The sequence below is a fragment of the Stigmatopora argus genome, chromosome 7 (genome assembly GCF_051989625.1).
Source record: "Stigmatopora argus isolate UIUO_Sarg chromosome 7, RoL_Sarg_1.0, whole genome shotgun sequence".
NCBI lineage: Eukaryota > Metazoa > Chordata > Actinopteri > Syngnathiformes > Syngnathidae > Stigmatopora > Stigmatopora argus.
The window spans coordinates 17,849,974-17,867,019 of NC_135393.1; the positions used below are offsets into that span (position 1 = coordinate 17,849,974).

At 38.4% G+C, this 17,046-nt stretch overlaps 1 protein-coding gene across 13 annotated transcripts in view; it reads left to right on the forward strand.

Annotated features, from left to right (window-relative positions):
• inpp4b (inositol polyphosphate-4-phosphatase type II B) overlaps positions 1 to 17,046 on the forward strand; it is a 142,709-nt gene that overhangs the window by 95,693 nt on the left and 29,970 nt on the right. For all 13 annotated transcript variants that reach the window (XM_077605746.1, XM_077605740.1, XM_077605735.1 and 10 more), the window contains 4 exons: positions 4,591 to 4,721; positions 7,775 to 7,879; positions 8,073 to 8,181; positions 14,010 to 14,193. In XM_077605746.1, coding sequence (XP_077461872.1) covers positions 4,591 to 4,721; positions 7,775 to 7,879; positions 8,073 to 8,181; positions 14,010 to 14,193 — 529 coding nt within the window. The remainder of the gene's footprint in view (positions 1 to 4,590; positions 4,722 to 7,774; positions 7,880 to 8,072; positions 8,182 to 14,009; positions 14,194 to 17,046) is intronic.

The following is a 17,046-nucleotide window of genomic DNA, read 5'->3' on the forward strand; positions in this document are numbered from 1 at the left end:
TATAAATTTGCATATATATGTATATATGTATGTGTATATATATGTATATTTGCATATATGTGTATATGTATATTTGCATATATATGTGTATATATATATATGCAAATATACATATATATATATATGTATATTTGCATATATATGTATATATGTGTATATATGTATATACATATATATATGTATATCAATAAATTATGATATGAAAAAGATCGGCTTTTTACGTTTTTATTTTTTTTAAAGTATGCGCAAGTCGCGTTTTTTTAAGGGTGCATTAGAACCATCAAAATATGCTCTACCATAAACGGAATCAAGAAGATTTATTCACTTCGTAACGTTAGCACGATGAGATGTTATGCACACTCGGGGAAAAAAATCGGTCGCCAAAATAAAAGCTTCAGGAGCAAAATCTGACGGAACGTTATTTTTGACGGCGCAAAGAGTAATCGGGTCCCACTTTGCCCCCCGCGTGGATCGTTTATGTGATATTTAGAGTGGATAATGGAATATTTATTAGTTCCTTATCAATGGAAGGCAGCGCATGCAAACTCAGCGGGTTTTTTTTTTTGCAAAGCGCCGGCGCCATAAATAATATTTCTAGCTTATTTGCGTACGCCGGCTTTGATGTGTGGGTGTATTTTCAGATGGCGTCCTCGCTTTCCGAGATAATCAAGGAGCGTGGTTCGCCAATTAAAGGCTATTCAATAAGAGATGCCTTGTTCGTGTTAAAGTAAATAAATAAATAGATGAATAAAAAAAATAATCATTCATATGTGCCTGGCTGCCGTGGACGGACATCCAATGGCAAAAGGAGTTGTTTGAAAATATCTCATCTGGATTGATTTTTTAATTTTTTTAATTAGAAAAGGGATTAAAAAATGAAATACATTGGGAATACATATCGTTTTCTTCCCATATTTGCTAAATTAAAAGCGGAAATAAATTGGCATCTCCTCGCTACAGATTTTGTTAAATAAAAATTAATATATGAACTGGTGTTCATATATTATTTTTTGTTTATTTATATATATATATAAAATTATATATAAATATAATTATATATATGTAATTATATATATATATATATATATATATATATATATATATATATAATTATATATATAATATATATAATATAATATATATAATATAATATATTATATATATAATATAATAATTTATATATATAATATATTTTTATAATTTGTGTTTTTTTTATTAATTTCAATAACTCTTATAATTTAATGAAGATTTTTTATTAATTTCTTTTGACCTTAAAAAAAAGAATGTGGTAATATTTCTTACATTTTTATATAAATTTGCTTTTAACTAATATAATTTTAAAAAATCAACATTTTTTTCAAAAAATATAAAATTACAGACTTTTATTGCAACAAAATATTTACTATTAAACGGCTAAAATAATGGATTTGGACAATTTTGAGGTCAATAACGTCTTGCGTTGAGTTGCTTTATTTATTTATTTTTTGGTGTTGTTTTTTGACAAAAGTACACACGGTATTTCACTTCATTTTGCGCTGGATTTATTGTGCTGCCGTACAAAGCCCCTACGTGTGTGATTAAAACGGCGCCGGCACAATAACACAGCATGAAATAACGGCGGGCGCTCGGCCGCCGCCGGCGCTCCGGGACTTCGCTCGCCAAATTTACGGCGCCATTACGTCCAAGTGACCTTCATCAGACGTTTTATGTCGTAAATAAAAGTTGTTTAGGACTCCCGTTTGCTAGGATTATCATCGGCCATTTAGGGGGTGATGAGGACTGAGCGTCAAAGGAAAAAAAAGCCACTCCCTTATTTCCCATTGGAATAAATATCTACCATATTTTCTCGCATATAAGCCATATTTGTAAACTCCAAAAAATGATGACTGAATCAAGGGTACGGCTTATATGTGCACAAGACTTACAGCGTTGCTGTACTCTTTTTCACCAGGAGATGTCGGCAAATTAACATTTACTATTTGTTGGTTATTTTCTGTTTTGCAGTAAGAAAACAACCATTACTGGAGGAATTAATTCCTTGTGATATTGACCCTAATAATGTGCTTTTGATTCATAAAGTATCTCAGAAATATCACGTGCGATGATTTTTCTTCACATTTTTCCTTCAAATAACAGATTTGTACTCCCTATTAAAACCATGAATATTTCATTTATCCTCACTAGGGTCGCCGGGGGTGCTGGAGCCTATCCCAGTTGACTTCGGGTCAGAGGCAGGGGATGTCCTGAATTGGTGGCCAGCCAATCGCAGGGCACAAGGACACGTCAATCATAGCTAGGTGTAATTTAGAGTGTCCAATCAGCCTACCGTGCATGTCTTTGGAATGTGGGAGGAAACCGGAGTACCCGGAGAAAACCCACATGGGCCCGGGGAGAACATGCAAACTCCACACAGGTGGACCAACCTGGAATTGAATATGGAGATAAATTTTGTCAATCGGGGGGCGGCTTATACGCAAGAAATGGTAAAATTCAAGGATTTTAAGGCAATTTTAAGGGTGTGGCCAACTGGAAGTAGCCCACTAGGGGTCCAATTGGCCCATGACCGAACGTTTCGTCGAAAGACGTTTGGTCCCCGGACGTTTGGTTGAACGGACGTTTGGTCGAACGGACGTTTGGTCGAACGGACGTTTGGTCGACTCAACGTTTGGTAGAACGGACGTTTGGTAGAACAGACGTTTGGTAGAACGGACGTTTGGTCGCCGGGTTCGCTCGCTGTCAAATTATGACAGAGTTTACTGTTGATATTTCGATATTAGATATTAAACTCCCTCTCTCATGATTATAATTTTGAGAACTGGTTTCAACAGTAACAACCCGGCGACCAAACGTCCGTTCTACCAAACGTCCGGTCGACCAAACGTCCGGTCGACCAAACCTGCGGGGACCAAACGTCTTTCGACGAAACGTCCGAGTACCCAATTGCCCGCACTATACGTCCAATCCATTTCGACTGGGCAGGGCGAATCAACCAATGCCCGGCGCATTCAATGGCAGCCCACTTTTGAATCGCCAAATTTCCAGTTTGTAATTGTATTACTTTGCGGCAAGTACAACGTTGATCTTATTTTCTGATCTTGACCCACAATGCTTTTGAATGGAGCCACAAGTGCAGGTTTTTCCATCTGAGCAAAACAAGTCCCTTTTATTGTTTCCTCCATCTAATCATCGGTTCCGACGAATAAAGGCGGCTTTCTCCAATGCGTATTGTTCACGCGGGCGCACCTTGACCTCCGCCGACAATGGCGCTCTGATTAAAGCGCCTCGTTCTCTACCGTTCTCACCCCTGACCAGATGTCTCCCTTTCATTTGATCCGCGGGCTCACCTGCGGCGCCCTCGTGGAGGATACAAAGCGGCGTTTATTTTCAGAAATGCCATTCAAATGATCCGAAGTCGCTCGCCGGCGAGCAGACGGCGTTTTCCTCGGGCGGCGCCAACCGAGCGTTCGACATTTATGAGGCGTAATTTCGGAAAATTGGGCTAGTTGTCAAGAGAGCGTATTCCATATTGTTTTGGCCCTTTTAATTTGAATGACTCTTATTAATGTGACGGTCTGTTCAAATGATGGCTCAGCCTTGAAAAATGTTGCGTGTATTTGCGCTCAGTGAAAAACTGAAACTAATTTTTGGTGGGTTTTAATGTTGATTTATTTTTTCGGCTGTTTTTTTTTTTTGTCAAAATCGATTGGACGTATATTGCCATCAATGGCGACAGATTGAAAACATAGTGAAACCAAAAATAGGCCACCTTGATTAGCAATGATGCTAATGTTCTGCTAGGCTAAATTAATAGATTCGTTTTTTTTGTGGGTTGAGCTTCTTTGGGTTGGTAAATTTGGCGCAATATTTAGTTTGGTTTTGTGCTTTTTGACTTCTCATCACGCCCTTATTAAAACATTAAATATATATATATATAGCTACATATATATCTATATATCTATATATTTCTATATATATATAAATATATATAGATACATAGATACATAGATACATAGATACATAGATACATAGATACACTGATACATTGATACATAGATATAAATATATAGAGATATAGATATAAATATATATAGATGTAGATATATAGATAGCTAATTAATATATATATATATATATATATATATAGCTATAGATGCATAGATACATAGATACATTGATACACTGATACATTGATACATAGATATAAATATATAGAGATATAGATATAAATACATGTAGATATATAGATGTAGATATATAGATATAGATAGCTATAGATGTATATAGCTATAGATGTAGATAGCTATAGATGTAGATATAGATAGCTATAGATGTAGATAGATATAGATTATATAGATATCGATAGCTATAGATTTAGATATAGATAGCTATAGATGTAGATAGATAGATATCTATAGAGACAGAGATATAAATATATATGGAATTAAAGTTTAAAGATCTCTAGCCAGGTTCTTGGGAACTGCCACTGTGTTTATTTATTTATTTTTATTTTTTTCAAGGGATTACACGGATACGCAACAGCGACCGCGAGCAACCACGCGGGCTTCTTTACAAATGTGTGTTGATTTCCAGGGTGCAGGATCTGAAGGAGCTGGGCGAACTTTCTCCACACTGGGACAACTTGCGGAAGGAGGTGATCACACGCTACGGCGCCATCATCGCGACCTACCAGGAGACGCTGGCGGAAATGGACAAAATGAACGGTAAGCGTTAGGGATGGACACGCCGTTGGAAATCAGGAAGTGGAAGTGGTTCTTCTCTGCTGGCGGGCACAAAGGCCGGAGAGTGAAAAGAATTTCACAAGCCCGTCCTTGGCTCGGAAGCGTCTTTTTCTTTCCGTCTTTATCCGCCACGTCATTCATGTCGTTTATCTTTTGCGGCTTTTATCGCCATCCGTCCTTGAAATGCGCCGCCATTCCTGCGACTCCACTGGTGTGCTCACCGAGGACCCCCGTGGAGTTTAGCAATTAACTACTGGGGGAAATTGTCCTTTCCATCTGCGGGACCCTCCGCGAACGCTCGCAAAGTTGACGCGTCTTTTGCTACACGGATTCATTCGGCTTTTAGAAGTAAAAAACCTTTGGTCAAGTGTCTTAGTTTGGGTGTTGTCATATTTTACCTTCAGTCGCTGTTAAGTCATGTTGACCATTTTGTCTTAAATACGGGAAATCTGTTTGGAAGTAAGTGTTAAAAAAATAGGCATTGGTTGGGTAGATTTTACTTGAATTTAATTGCTGTTTGATTAGTTTGAGTTGGTTTAGTTTGGGTCGGTTTTGGTTCCATTGGTTGGTTTGATTTCTTTCATAGAAGATTTTTGGTCCTTTGGTTGGGTAGATTTTGCTTTGCTTTAATTGCTGTTGGATTAGTTTGAGTTGGTTTAGTTTGGGTTGGTTTTGGTTCTATGGTTGGTTTAATTTCAAAACATTTGGCTCCTTTGGGTGGGTAGATTTTACTTTGGTTTTAATTCCTTTTGGATTGGTTTGGATTGGGTTAGTTTTTGTTCCCTTGGTTAGTTTAATTTATCAAAAGTGTTTTGGTAGATTTTACTTTGCTTTAATTGCTGTTGGATTAGTTTGATTTGGTTTAGTTTGGGTCGGTTTTGGTTCCTATGGTTGGTTTAATTTCAAAACATTTGGGTCCCTTGGGTGGGTAGATTTTACTTTGCTTTAATTGCTGTTGGATTGGTTTAGATTGGGTTGTTGTTTTTTTCCATTAGTTGGTTTAATTTATTATTGCTTTAATTGCTGTTGGATTAGTTTGAGTTAGTTTAGTTTGGGTCGGTTTTGGTTCCATTGGTTGGTTTAATTTCAAAGCATTGGGTCCCTTGGGTGGGTAGATTTTACTTTGTTTTAATTGCTGTTGGATTCGTTTAAAAATTTTTTTTTTCCATTGGTTAGTTTAATTTATCTAAAGTGTTCGGGTAGATCTTACTTTCCTGTTTAATTTATTATTGCTTTAATTGCTGTTGGATTAGTTTGGGTCAGTTTTGGTTCCTATGGTTAGTTTAATTTCAAAGAATTTGCGTCCTTTGGGTGGGTAGATTTTACTTTTGCTTTAATTGCTGTTGAATTGGTTCAGATTGGGTTAGTTTTTGTTCCATTGCTTAGTTTAATTTATCAAAAGCGTTTGGATAAATTTTACTGTTATTGCTGTTGGATTGGTTTAGATTGGGTTGGTTTTTTCCATTGGTTAGTTTAATTTATCAAAAGTGTTTGGGTCCTTTGTTTGGGTACATTTTACTTTACTTGTATTCTTCTTGAATTAGCATGAGTTGGTTTAATTGTTTGTTTGGAAACTATTCTTTTTACCAATTTCAGTACCTTTGGTAAGCTAATTTCTTCTCCGGTTGAGAGATTTAGTTTGACTTGCTTTAGTTTTATTCAGTTTAACTGTTGTTGGTTTAGTTGCTTCTATGCATCCAATGGCTTGAGCTCATAGTTGGTTGGGTTTTAGTCTTTTTTCTTTTTCTTATTAAAGTTTTTCTTTGATCCCTTTGCTGATGAGCTATGAAAACTAGCAATGTACGCCCGGGGCAGCTATGAAAGTACCCGCGGGCAAACCATTGGCGGCGTGCTTCTTCTTGGCTCGCTGACAGAGGTCGCACTCGTTGCACGCCTCCGCCTTTGCGGCGACGTTGCTAGACAACACGTGTGGGCGAGCCACTGCACATTAATTATTGATAGCTAACGTGATTACACGCAAAGTGGAGTCAACGCTAAGAAAATTAGCGCAATCGTTAGAACCTTTGTAGAAGTACGACAGCTCGTTTATATTTGCATGAAGCAATTCGGCTGGGAAAAGTCTAGAACAGACTTTTTTTTTTTTGCTCCGATTATGTATTCATTTTTCTTTTTTGTTCATGATTGGCATTCATTTTGGGTTTTTTTTTTATCAAGGTTTTTTTATTCATTTCTCAGGCGAGACTGTAAAAGTAGATTCTAGAAATAGCTCATTTTCTTTTGAACTTTTTTACTGGATTTTTTAAAGTGGTAACAACACGCGGTGGGTCAAATGCTGAACCAATTTAATGATTCTGTCTCGAATTGGAGTCGCGTGGCCGTGTTATACAAGGTAAAATCATTTATTTCCCCGTGTTCCACTAAGTCAGACATGTTCACACATCTTGCACTGCGGGAGCACGAAAAAGAAGAGAAACGCCAATTTTTAAGTGACTCTTTTTCCGCCCCGCTCCTCAAAATTGGAGGGGAGTCCAATCAGGTAAAAAAAGGCAAAGAAATAACACTAAAGGAGTGAGTACAGGCCAGATCTTGACTTGGGGGGCCTGCTGTCTGGTAGACATGGAAATAGATGGACCTTGATGTTGCAAAGTCAGTCCAAAATCATCTTAATTCATATGAACCTTTTTACTGAAGCGCTACATGCTAATATGCCGTGTGCGGTCGATTGGTCGCCGGTCTTTTGGTCGCCGTCTTTTGGTCGCCGGTCTTTTGGTCGCCCCGGCCGCGACAACGGGCGACCAAAAGACCGGCGACAAAACAAGGTAAAACAACACGGTCTACCTATCAATAAAAGCCAACAATGGCTTTTCAAGAGCTTTTCTTTAGCCTAATAATTCCTAGGGCATTAAGTATGACTAAATAGTCATTCACAGTTTGTATTTAGGGAATTTGAGCAACGATTTGAATGGTAATTAGGGTTTAAGCATTCAAAGCCAGTCATCCCAATTGGATGTCAATTGTTATCAATGGCGGGCATTGAATTTTCCACTTTGACATCATCTGCATTTTTTGTTTAGGTCCGTCCTTCAAGCCGAGTTGCTGCAAAGCTCAGAAATCCCTGGAATTTCTCCCCATCAACCTGCACACTCAGAGAATGAGGGTGACATGTCCAAGAAAGACAGGTCGGTCCCGACTTGCTCCTGTTTATTCACCAGTCTCTTTTATGGACTTTACGCCAGCTCGGCAAACATCTACGTCCCCCCGAGGTGACGCTCTTAATTGAGAGTGTCACCTCGGGACCGAATTTTGGCTGTCCAAAACCTGTCAATGGCAGCCAAGAAAGTGAATATTGACTTGTTTTTTATATTTTTATAGACGCTTCTTACGACATCGTGACGGCGGGGGCCCCCGCCGCACATTTCCAGGGCTTCAAAGGCGGCGGTCTGCAACGGCTCCTCGGCAGATATGAAGCTGAAAAGAAAAGGTTAGAAAAAACTACTCCTTTACTCCCTTTTTTTTCCCCAAAACAAACTTGAGATAAGTTTTTTAACTCATTACAGAGGGACGAAAACATGCTTGGAATTCCCCACAAACACCAGAGCTCTTTAAAATAACAATCTATTTGTATCTGATGAATCCTCTAAATCAGGGGTGTCAAACTCAGTTTGGTTCGCGGGCCGCATTAACGTCAACTCCATTTCATGTGGGCCGGACCATTTTAGATATAATATTTAGATTTTTTTTAAATAAATGGATTAAAATCCCTGAATATTCATTTTTTATAGATCTAAAACAATGTTTATTTGAGCTTTTTTTTTAACATATTTTTAGATTTTACAAAATGATTTTTGAACTAAAAACACAGAAAAATGGATTTAAAAAATGACAATTATTGATTTAAAAGGGAGAAAATCAGGAAATTTAATATACAACTATATTCTTCATTTTAATTTGATCCTAAAACAGAAAGTCGGCACTCATGATTTACTTTCTCGGGCCGCACAAAATGATGCAGCGAGCCAGATTTGGCCCCCGGGCCGCCACTTTGACACCTGTGCTCTAAATTAATACTAATCTTTTTCCTTCTTCATTAAAACACACAACATTAATTCATATATATTTTTCAATCTTTCCACCCGTTTTTTTTTAATGTAAATGATCTGGAAAAAGCCCTAATCTCACAGAAGGTAATGTATAAATACCCTAAACTTAACAAAGAAGTGAGCTAAAATTAACTAATTGGTTGCCATTAGCAACAGATGTCCCAAATTATTCAAACTGGGAAAACTGGCTGTGAAAACTCATAATTGCGTGCCATTAATGTCCAATCACTTTTGACTGGAATGGGTGTATAAAATATGGGTAAAAAAAATAACAATATCAACAAGAATTAGTAATAGATAATAGTCCAAATTTAGCTAATGTGCAAGTTTGACTGCCATTGACGTCCAATCCCTTTTGACCTCACAGTCAATTTAATTGAGTTAATGGCAGCCAATGACTCAACACGGAAATGACTTTAAAAAATACAATAAAAATTGGAAATGACCCATGGGAGAAAGAACAAAGCATCCCCACGCGATTTCTCCCAAAATTGCAACTTTTCATTTTTAAAAGCATCTCCAAGATGGAAAGCGGATGTCTCAGTGGTGCGTCGCCAATAATGTGATTTCCCCCAAACCGACCGTCCGGTTGGACGGCAAACCGCCGTCGTTCCCGGTGCGGTCACTTTAGCGATGCCAGGAAAAATGAAGGCTGAATTTTATTTATCCCCCGACCCAAACCCCCCTCCTTTGCCCGAGCTCCCCGTAGATTGCAAAGCCATTTACAGTCCACGCCATATCCAATTAGTGCTCGGTCGGGTTGCAGCAGCACTGAGAGTGGACTGCGGGAAAATGGATGTGGAAATGTCCTTTGTCCTTTTCTTAATGGTATAAAGACTGAATCAGGTTTTTTTTAGGCGAACATGTGACGCCCAATCCTATCTGCACATAAAATCAGTCAAGTCTTTTGTTTGATATTTGATTCCGCTAATGCACGTGTCAAAGTGGCGGCCCGGGGCCCAAATCTGGCCCGCCGCATCATTTTGTGTGGCCCGGGAAAGTAAATCATGAGTGCCGACTTTCTGTTTTAGGATCAAATTAAAATGAAGCGTATAGATGTATATTTAATTTCCTGATTTTCCCCTTTTAAATTAATATTTGTCATTTTTAAATCATTTTTTTCTGTTTTTAGTTCAAAAATCATTTTGTAAAATCTAAAAATATATTTTAAAAAAAAGCTAAAATAAACATTGTTTTAGATCTACAAAAAACTGAATATTCAGGGCTTTTAATCCAGTTCTTTTAATCCATTTATAAAAAAAATATCTAAATATTATATCTAAAATGGTCCGGCCCACGTGAAATCAAGTTGACGTTAAAGCGGCCCGAGAACCAAGTCTGACACCCTTGGCTAATGACTCACCGTAGCGCAAAAAGTTTCAAATTTTCCGCCTGGTTAGCTGCTGAAAATGCGGCACTACAATTTAGTATTGACCCGAATATAAGACGATGTTTTTTTGCATTGTTTGATATTTGATTCTGCTAATGACTCACCGTAGCGCAAAAAGTTTCAAATTTTCCGCCTGGTTAGCTACCGAGAATGCGGCACTCCAACTTAGTATCGACCCGAATATAAGATGATGTTTTTTTTTCATTGAAATAAACCTGAAAATGTGTTGGTGGTCTTAAAATCGGGGTTTCGACATTGTACCCATTTATAACAGTACCTGACGCCAGATACCTTTAAATTGAATACTGAACATTTTGATGGTTAATGTAGTAATTGTATTTTTTTATCACAGTAGATTGGTTAATTTAGTTAATTTAGTTTAATTTAGTTCACATATTTAAATGTTCAGATATTAAGATGTGACAGACCGATTTTGCGTGATTTGAATGAGGCGAAATAACCTGCTTTTCCTTTGGGATATATTGTTAATATCATCATGCTTCATATCTACTATCATTATTGTGTGTATAAAAATTGAATTCGGTGTTCAAAAAGTCTTTTTACAAACTTGAGTCTTGAAAAAGAGGGCGTCGTCTTATATTCAGGCCAATACCTGACCTCCTCGACCCGTTCGGTCACGTGATCAGAAATCGGCCCCGCCTCTTTTTCAGGGGGATTTTAAATGTATTCTTTAATGAAAGTTCAAATCCACTTGCATCCACCCAATTTTCTCTCCCGGCGTTTGTCGAACATTCTGAATGATCCGAAAAAATAACTCGAAAATGGCTTTTACCACCAAGTCCTATTCCGAAAGACCACAGTTCTTCGTCCCAACTTTCATTTACACGTCTACAATCGGTCGCCTACGACGCGAATCCATCACAGTTCGTAGCAAGAAAGAACCCGTAGCGCGTAGCAGAGGTGTTAGCTTGCGGCCAATAAAAGAGCAATTTGTCTTTGTTTCCACGGTCTCGAAAGGAGGCGGCTTCGCCTTGTCGGTAGAGTGTGTTATGTGTATGGGAGTGTGTAGCTTTCAGCATCTATTAAAAACCTTCCATCAGCCCAACTTGGCAACGACCCTCGCGTCCGATGTAGTTTGTCTTGCGGGATGGCCCCCGAAAGAGTTGGATCAATATTTGCGTTTAGTATTCTTTGGGAGGCCACGGACTCCAACGCAGCCGCCATTTATCTTCCTTGAATACAAGCATTCCCGCTCTAATTGCGCTGATAAAATTCGGCTTTTTATGGAACCCAGGCGTTTTCGCCGTACGTTAACGGCCTCTTTTGGACTATAACGAAATTGGCTAAGCCCGAACAGCGATATGAATTAGGAAGTAGCCTGCTAGCTCTCGGTAAGCTTACAACGGGAGAGGGTTTAAGCTGTTCTGGCCCAAGCCCTTTTGGGATTTCGTGTCAGGTAATGGTCTCTCCAGGGTTTTACATTCTGACTCAATGCGACCTAGCCGAATGTTGTCCAACGAAACAGGACATTGGCGGAGGCCCAGCTTTTTATACGGTGACGACTCTCATCTGGCTCGCAAGCCAAAGAGCTGTCAGGGTCGGGTTTGGTCGGATCTCGGTCTCCGTAGACGTCGTTAGCGTAGCGGCAGGAAAGGAATGATTAGCCCTGAGAAAACAGAAGCTTTGGAGGTTTTGTCAAACGACAGACGTGGGTGATATTCTCGCGGGGGGCAAGACACAAGAACCCGGGGATGAAATTTAGATGACACGAACGAGAACGGAGAAAAAATTAGCTCATTCCAAACTTAGCAGATGCTAGCAACGAAGGACAAGTAAACTCTGTGAATTCAGCATTTTGACAAACGCTGGGAAATCGACGATATGATGACGACAGTCGTTGGAATCGTTTCAAAATCTCCATAGCAACTGATTAACTAGGCTAGGAGCTGTTAGCGTTCACCCTAGTATAGTAGTTAGTGGGGATCTTAGGCCGTTTGAAATCTGTCAAGCTACTCACTATACGTGTAACAAGCATAGAGAAAGCTAACAAACTCGGCTAGCACAATAGCGGCTTCCTTTAAGCAAACTGGGGCTATCTTTTTTGTTTTTAAATAAGCATAGGTAAAGCTAACAAACTCGGCTAGCATGATAGTGGGGTTCATTTGAGCAAACGGGCTATATTTTTGTTTCTAAATCTGTTAAACTACACGTAGCTAGCTGTAAAAGTCTTCTGTAGTAGCTTTTCATGATAACAAGTTAGCTTGAAACAGTAAATAACGCGCCTTAACAATCATAGCATGGACAATGCTAGGCAATTAAAACTCTAAACATTACTTTAATTGGATGCTAAGCAATATCAATAAATGGAACATTTGCCTTTCAGCAAAATAAGCACGATGCTAGTTAGCCTGTAAAAAAATCCATTAACAGCAAAGTCTAAATCGAGAGCAAACACTAGTGACTTATAGTCGGAAAAATACAGTATATTATACGATTTAGTTGAATGGCAAGGCTTCTTTTGGAGAATTATTAGCAAATTGAAGCAAACAACTTCACTTTCAAAACATGTTTTTATTCTGTCAAAGAATAACTTCACCTCCAGCAGCACCAAATGCTTCTATAGCAACATTTTATTTATTTATTGTAATTTAGAGCAAGGCAACTTCAAGCAGGTAGAAAGAACAAATTGAACTTTGAAGAGGCGCGTCTTGGTCTCAACAGGAAACAACCCTAACCCCCAAACAACGAAAAAAGCCAACTAACAAGTTCTTCGGGGAACCAAAAGTCGCGCCGCAATAATCCGGGGGATTTTCAGGGATTGCCCTCACCTGTTAATTTGCCGTTGGAAATGCGGGTGTACTTTTCCCTCGGTGTTCAATCAGACATCTCCAGATTTTGAACGGGCCGCGATTCTCGCGGCGCGCGGGGGTGATGTGAGAGACGGTCAGGTGGGCCGCTGAAATTTATCTGACGAGAAGTCATACGTTGTAATATTCTTGTAGTCTTCTTGTAATATTATGTATTTTAAAACACAATATTAGAAGAGGAAAAATGCTATATTATGAGATTAAAGTCTTTTCATTGCTTATTTTAACGTTAGAGCATGTGTGTCAAAGTGGCGGCCCGGGGGCCAAATCTGGCCCGCCGCATCATTTTGTGTGGCCCGGGAAAGTAAATCATGAGTGTCGACTTTCTGTTTTAGGATCAAATTAAAATGAAGAGTATAGATGTATATTCAATTTCCTGATTTTCCCCCTTTTAAATCAATAACTGTCATTTTTTAATCCATTTTTTCTGTGTTTTTAGTTCAAAAATCATTTTGTAAAATCTAAAAAAAATAAAAATAAAAATAAATATATATATATATATATATATATATATATATATATATATATATATATATATAAAGCTCAAATAAACATAGTTTTAGATCTATAAAAAACTGAATATTCAGGGCTTTTAATCCAGTTCTTTTAATCCATTTATATAAAAAAAATCTAAATATTATATTTAAAATGTTCTGGCCCATGTGAAATCAAGTTGACGTTAAAGTGGCCCGAGAACCAACCCGAGTATGACACCCTTGCGTTAGATAGCAAATTGTCTATTTGCATAATATTAGGAGATTGAAGTAAGATTGTTAGTAAAAATTTGTAATATTACGAAATGAAAGTCGTTATAGTACTTCTTTGTATATAACCTTAACTTTTGTGGACGAACGGTTGGTGTTAAAATGAGCTACTAAATGACATTTTCTTGTTTTTTTATGACCATTTTTAAAAACATTGATGAGAATGATTTTATATTGTGAATATAATGTTCATATTTTCAGACTGTTTTTTTTTTGTGATCTCGTAGCTTCAGCACGGCGTACCAGTGTATCTACTACTCGCCCGAGCACACGGCCAGAGCTCAGGAGGTCCTGAGCAGCGTAGGCCTCCTCCAGCCGCTCATCGCAGGCCTCGCCGACCAACTGCTGCACGCCGCGCACGAGCGTTCCTCTCCCGGCCTCAGGGAGGCGCTCAAAAACCTCACAGACAAGGTAAGGGGGGGGAAAGTCACTTTTTACGCAGTCTCAAGAGCGTGTTTTGGCAAGGAGGCGGCGGAAAATGGCGGCATTGCGTCACGCCCGCTGTCGCCGACATGTTTTTTTTATCAGCATAATTAATGAGGGACATCTGCTGCCATCAGAGCGCAATATGCTGTGGCCCGAGATTGTTTTTAGCCCACGTGGAAGCGAGCCCAATCAGCTCGCGTTAATTGCCGCGCTGGCTGACGACGAGACGGAGACCGCCTGATGGGAAACGGGGCGACCTGGTCTGGGAGGGAGGGAGGGAAGAGGAGTGATAGGGAGGAAGGGAGGATAGGGAGGGGTGTGTGATAAAGAGAATATTAGTGAATGATAAAGGACATGCTATAGGAGAGTGAGTGACTGAGTGATAAAGGGAATGTAAGTGATGAAGTGAATGTAGGTGAGGGAATGTGAGTGAGGGAGGGAAGGTGGGAGGGATTGAATTAGTGAGCGTTTGAGGGAGGGAGGGAGGGAGGTTTAGAGGGAAGGCGCAAGCGAGTGAGGGATGAACATGAGTTAGTGAGAGTGATACAAGGTGTATTTTGTTGAATGACAAACTCAATTTCTGTGAGTGAGGTGGAGTGAGTTGTAGTGAGTGAGGGGAGTGATGTGGAGTGATTTGTAGTGGGTGAGGGAGTGATGTGGAGTGAGGTGTAGTGAGTGAGTTAGTTGGAGTGAGATGGAGTGAGGTGGAGTGTAAAAGAACTGCTTTCATTTTTAAATGTGAGTGAGTTTGAGTGAGTGATACAAGGTGTATTTTGTTGAATGGCAAACTCAATTTCTGTGAGTGAGGTGGAGTGATGTGGAGTGAGTTGTAGTGAGTGAGGGAGTGACGTGGAGTGAGGTGGAGTGAGTGAGTTAGTTGGAGTGAGTGAGTTGGAGTGAGATGGAGTGAGTGAGTGTAAAAGAACTGCTTTCATTTTTAAATGTGAGTGAGTTGCAGTGAGTGAGTTGGAGTGAGGTGGAGTGACTGAGGTCGAGTGAGTGAGGTGGAGTGAGGGAGCGTAGAAGAACTGCTCTCATTTTTAAATGTGAGTGAGGTGTAGTGACTGAGTGAGGTGGAGTGACTGAGGTCGAGTGAGTGAGGTGGAGTGAGGTGTAGTGAGTGAGTTAGTTGGAGTGAGTGAGTTGAAGTGAGATGGAGTGAGGTGGAGTGAGAAAGTGTAAAAGAACCGCTTTCATTTTTAAATGTGAGTGAGTTGGAGTGAGTGAGTTGCAGTGAGTGAGTTGGAATGAGGTGGAGTGACTGAGATCGATTAAATGAGGTGGAGTGAGTGCGTAAAAGAACTGCTCTCCTTTTTAAATGTGAGTGAGTTGGAGTGAGGTGGGGATGGAGTGAGTGAGTGAGTTGCATTCAGTTGCAGTGAGTGAGCCAGAGTGAGTGAGTTGGAGTGAGTGAGTGAGTGAGTTGATGCTAACGTGTGTTTTTGTGGTTTAGGCAAAGGAGAAAAAGTTAGTCTCCTCCTCCCACGTACGAACTCTTCCTTTTTATGCCACTTTTGTTCCTTTTTCTCGGCTGACGCAGTCCACGGAGGCCCGTTTCCTTCCCTGCTAGGCAAGCACGCACGCACGCACGTGCGGAGCAAAGTGTGTCGTGTGTAAAAGCCAAAGAGAAGCGCCTGGGAAAGTCAAAGTTGCCATTTAGGCGCTTCCTGGCTCAAAGAGCTTTCCTGCTTTGAGATGCGATTTGAGGACGCATCCTGCGGCGCTGCCAAATGCCACCCTTTCCTATCCTTTTTTTTTCTTTCTTTCTTACTCCGTAACAGAGCACTTGTTATGTTATCACACCGGCACACTAACGACAACAACAACAACAACAACGTGGGAGTTGTGGCGTTTACGTCTGAAAAGATCACAAAAGCTCCAACACAAAAGGCATCTGCACACGTCTACTTTTTATCATAATATTCCATAATGATGCTCCCCCTTTTTTGTGTTTTTTTTCACTGCCTATAAAATACCATCAGCACCAAAATTAAAATGGATGAGCCCGCAAAATGGAAGATAGACAGTACATCGATTTAACATTCTTATTTTCCTTTCCATTTACAACTTTTGATATATTTATTTTATATCAGATTTATTTATTGGATCAGAAGTTTAACAAGAATTTTAAAAGGATTTTTTCTAAGAATTTATTCCATTAATAGTATTTTTTTAGAACATATTAGTAGACCTCAATTTGTGGAAAAAAAAATTCTAAACATATCGCAAACAACGTTTAAAATATTAAGTATTGCTCCCTAATGACCTAAAAATACACTGCAAATAATCAAAAAATGACAAAAAAAAGCTTCAGAATTGAGATATTGTTTTCTCCATATGACTATATAATAGTAATACTAATAGCAATATTATATATATGAAGTAAAAATGTATATAAAATAAAATAGTAATACTAATAGTAATATTATATATATGAAGTAAAAATGTATATAAAATAAAATGGTAATAATAATAGTAATATTATATATATGAAGTAAACGTGTGTATAAAATAAAATAGTAATACTAATAGTAATATTATATATGAAGTAAACCTGTATATAAAATAAAATAGTAATACTATTTGTAATATTATATATATGAAGTAAAACTATTTAAAATAAAATAGTAATACTAATAGTAATATTATATATATGAAGTAAACCTGTGTATAAAATAAAATAGTAATACTAATAGTAATATTATATACATGAAGTAAAACTGTATATAAAATAAAATAGTAATACTATTTGTAATGTTATATATATGAAGCAAAACTGTATAAAATAAAATAGTAATACTAATAGTAATATTATATATGAAGTAAAACTATAAAATA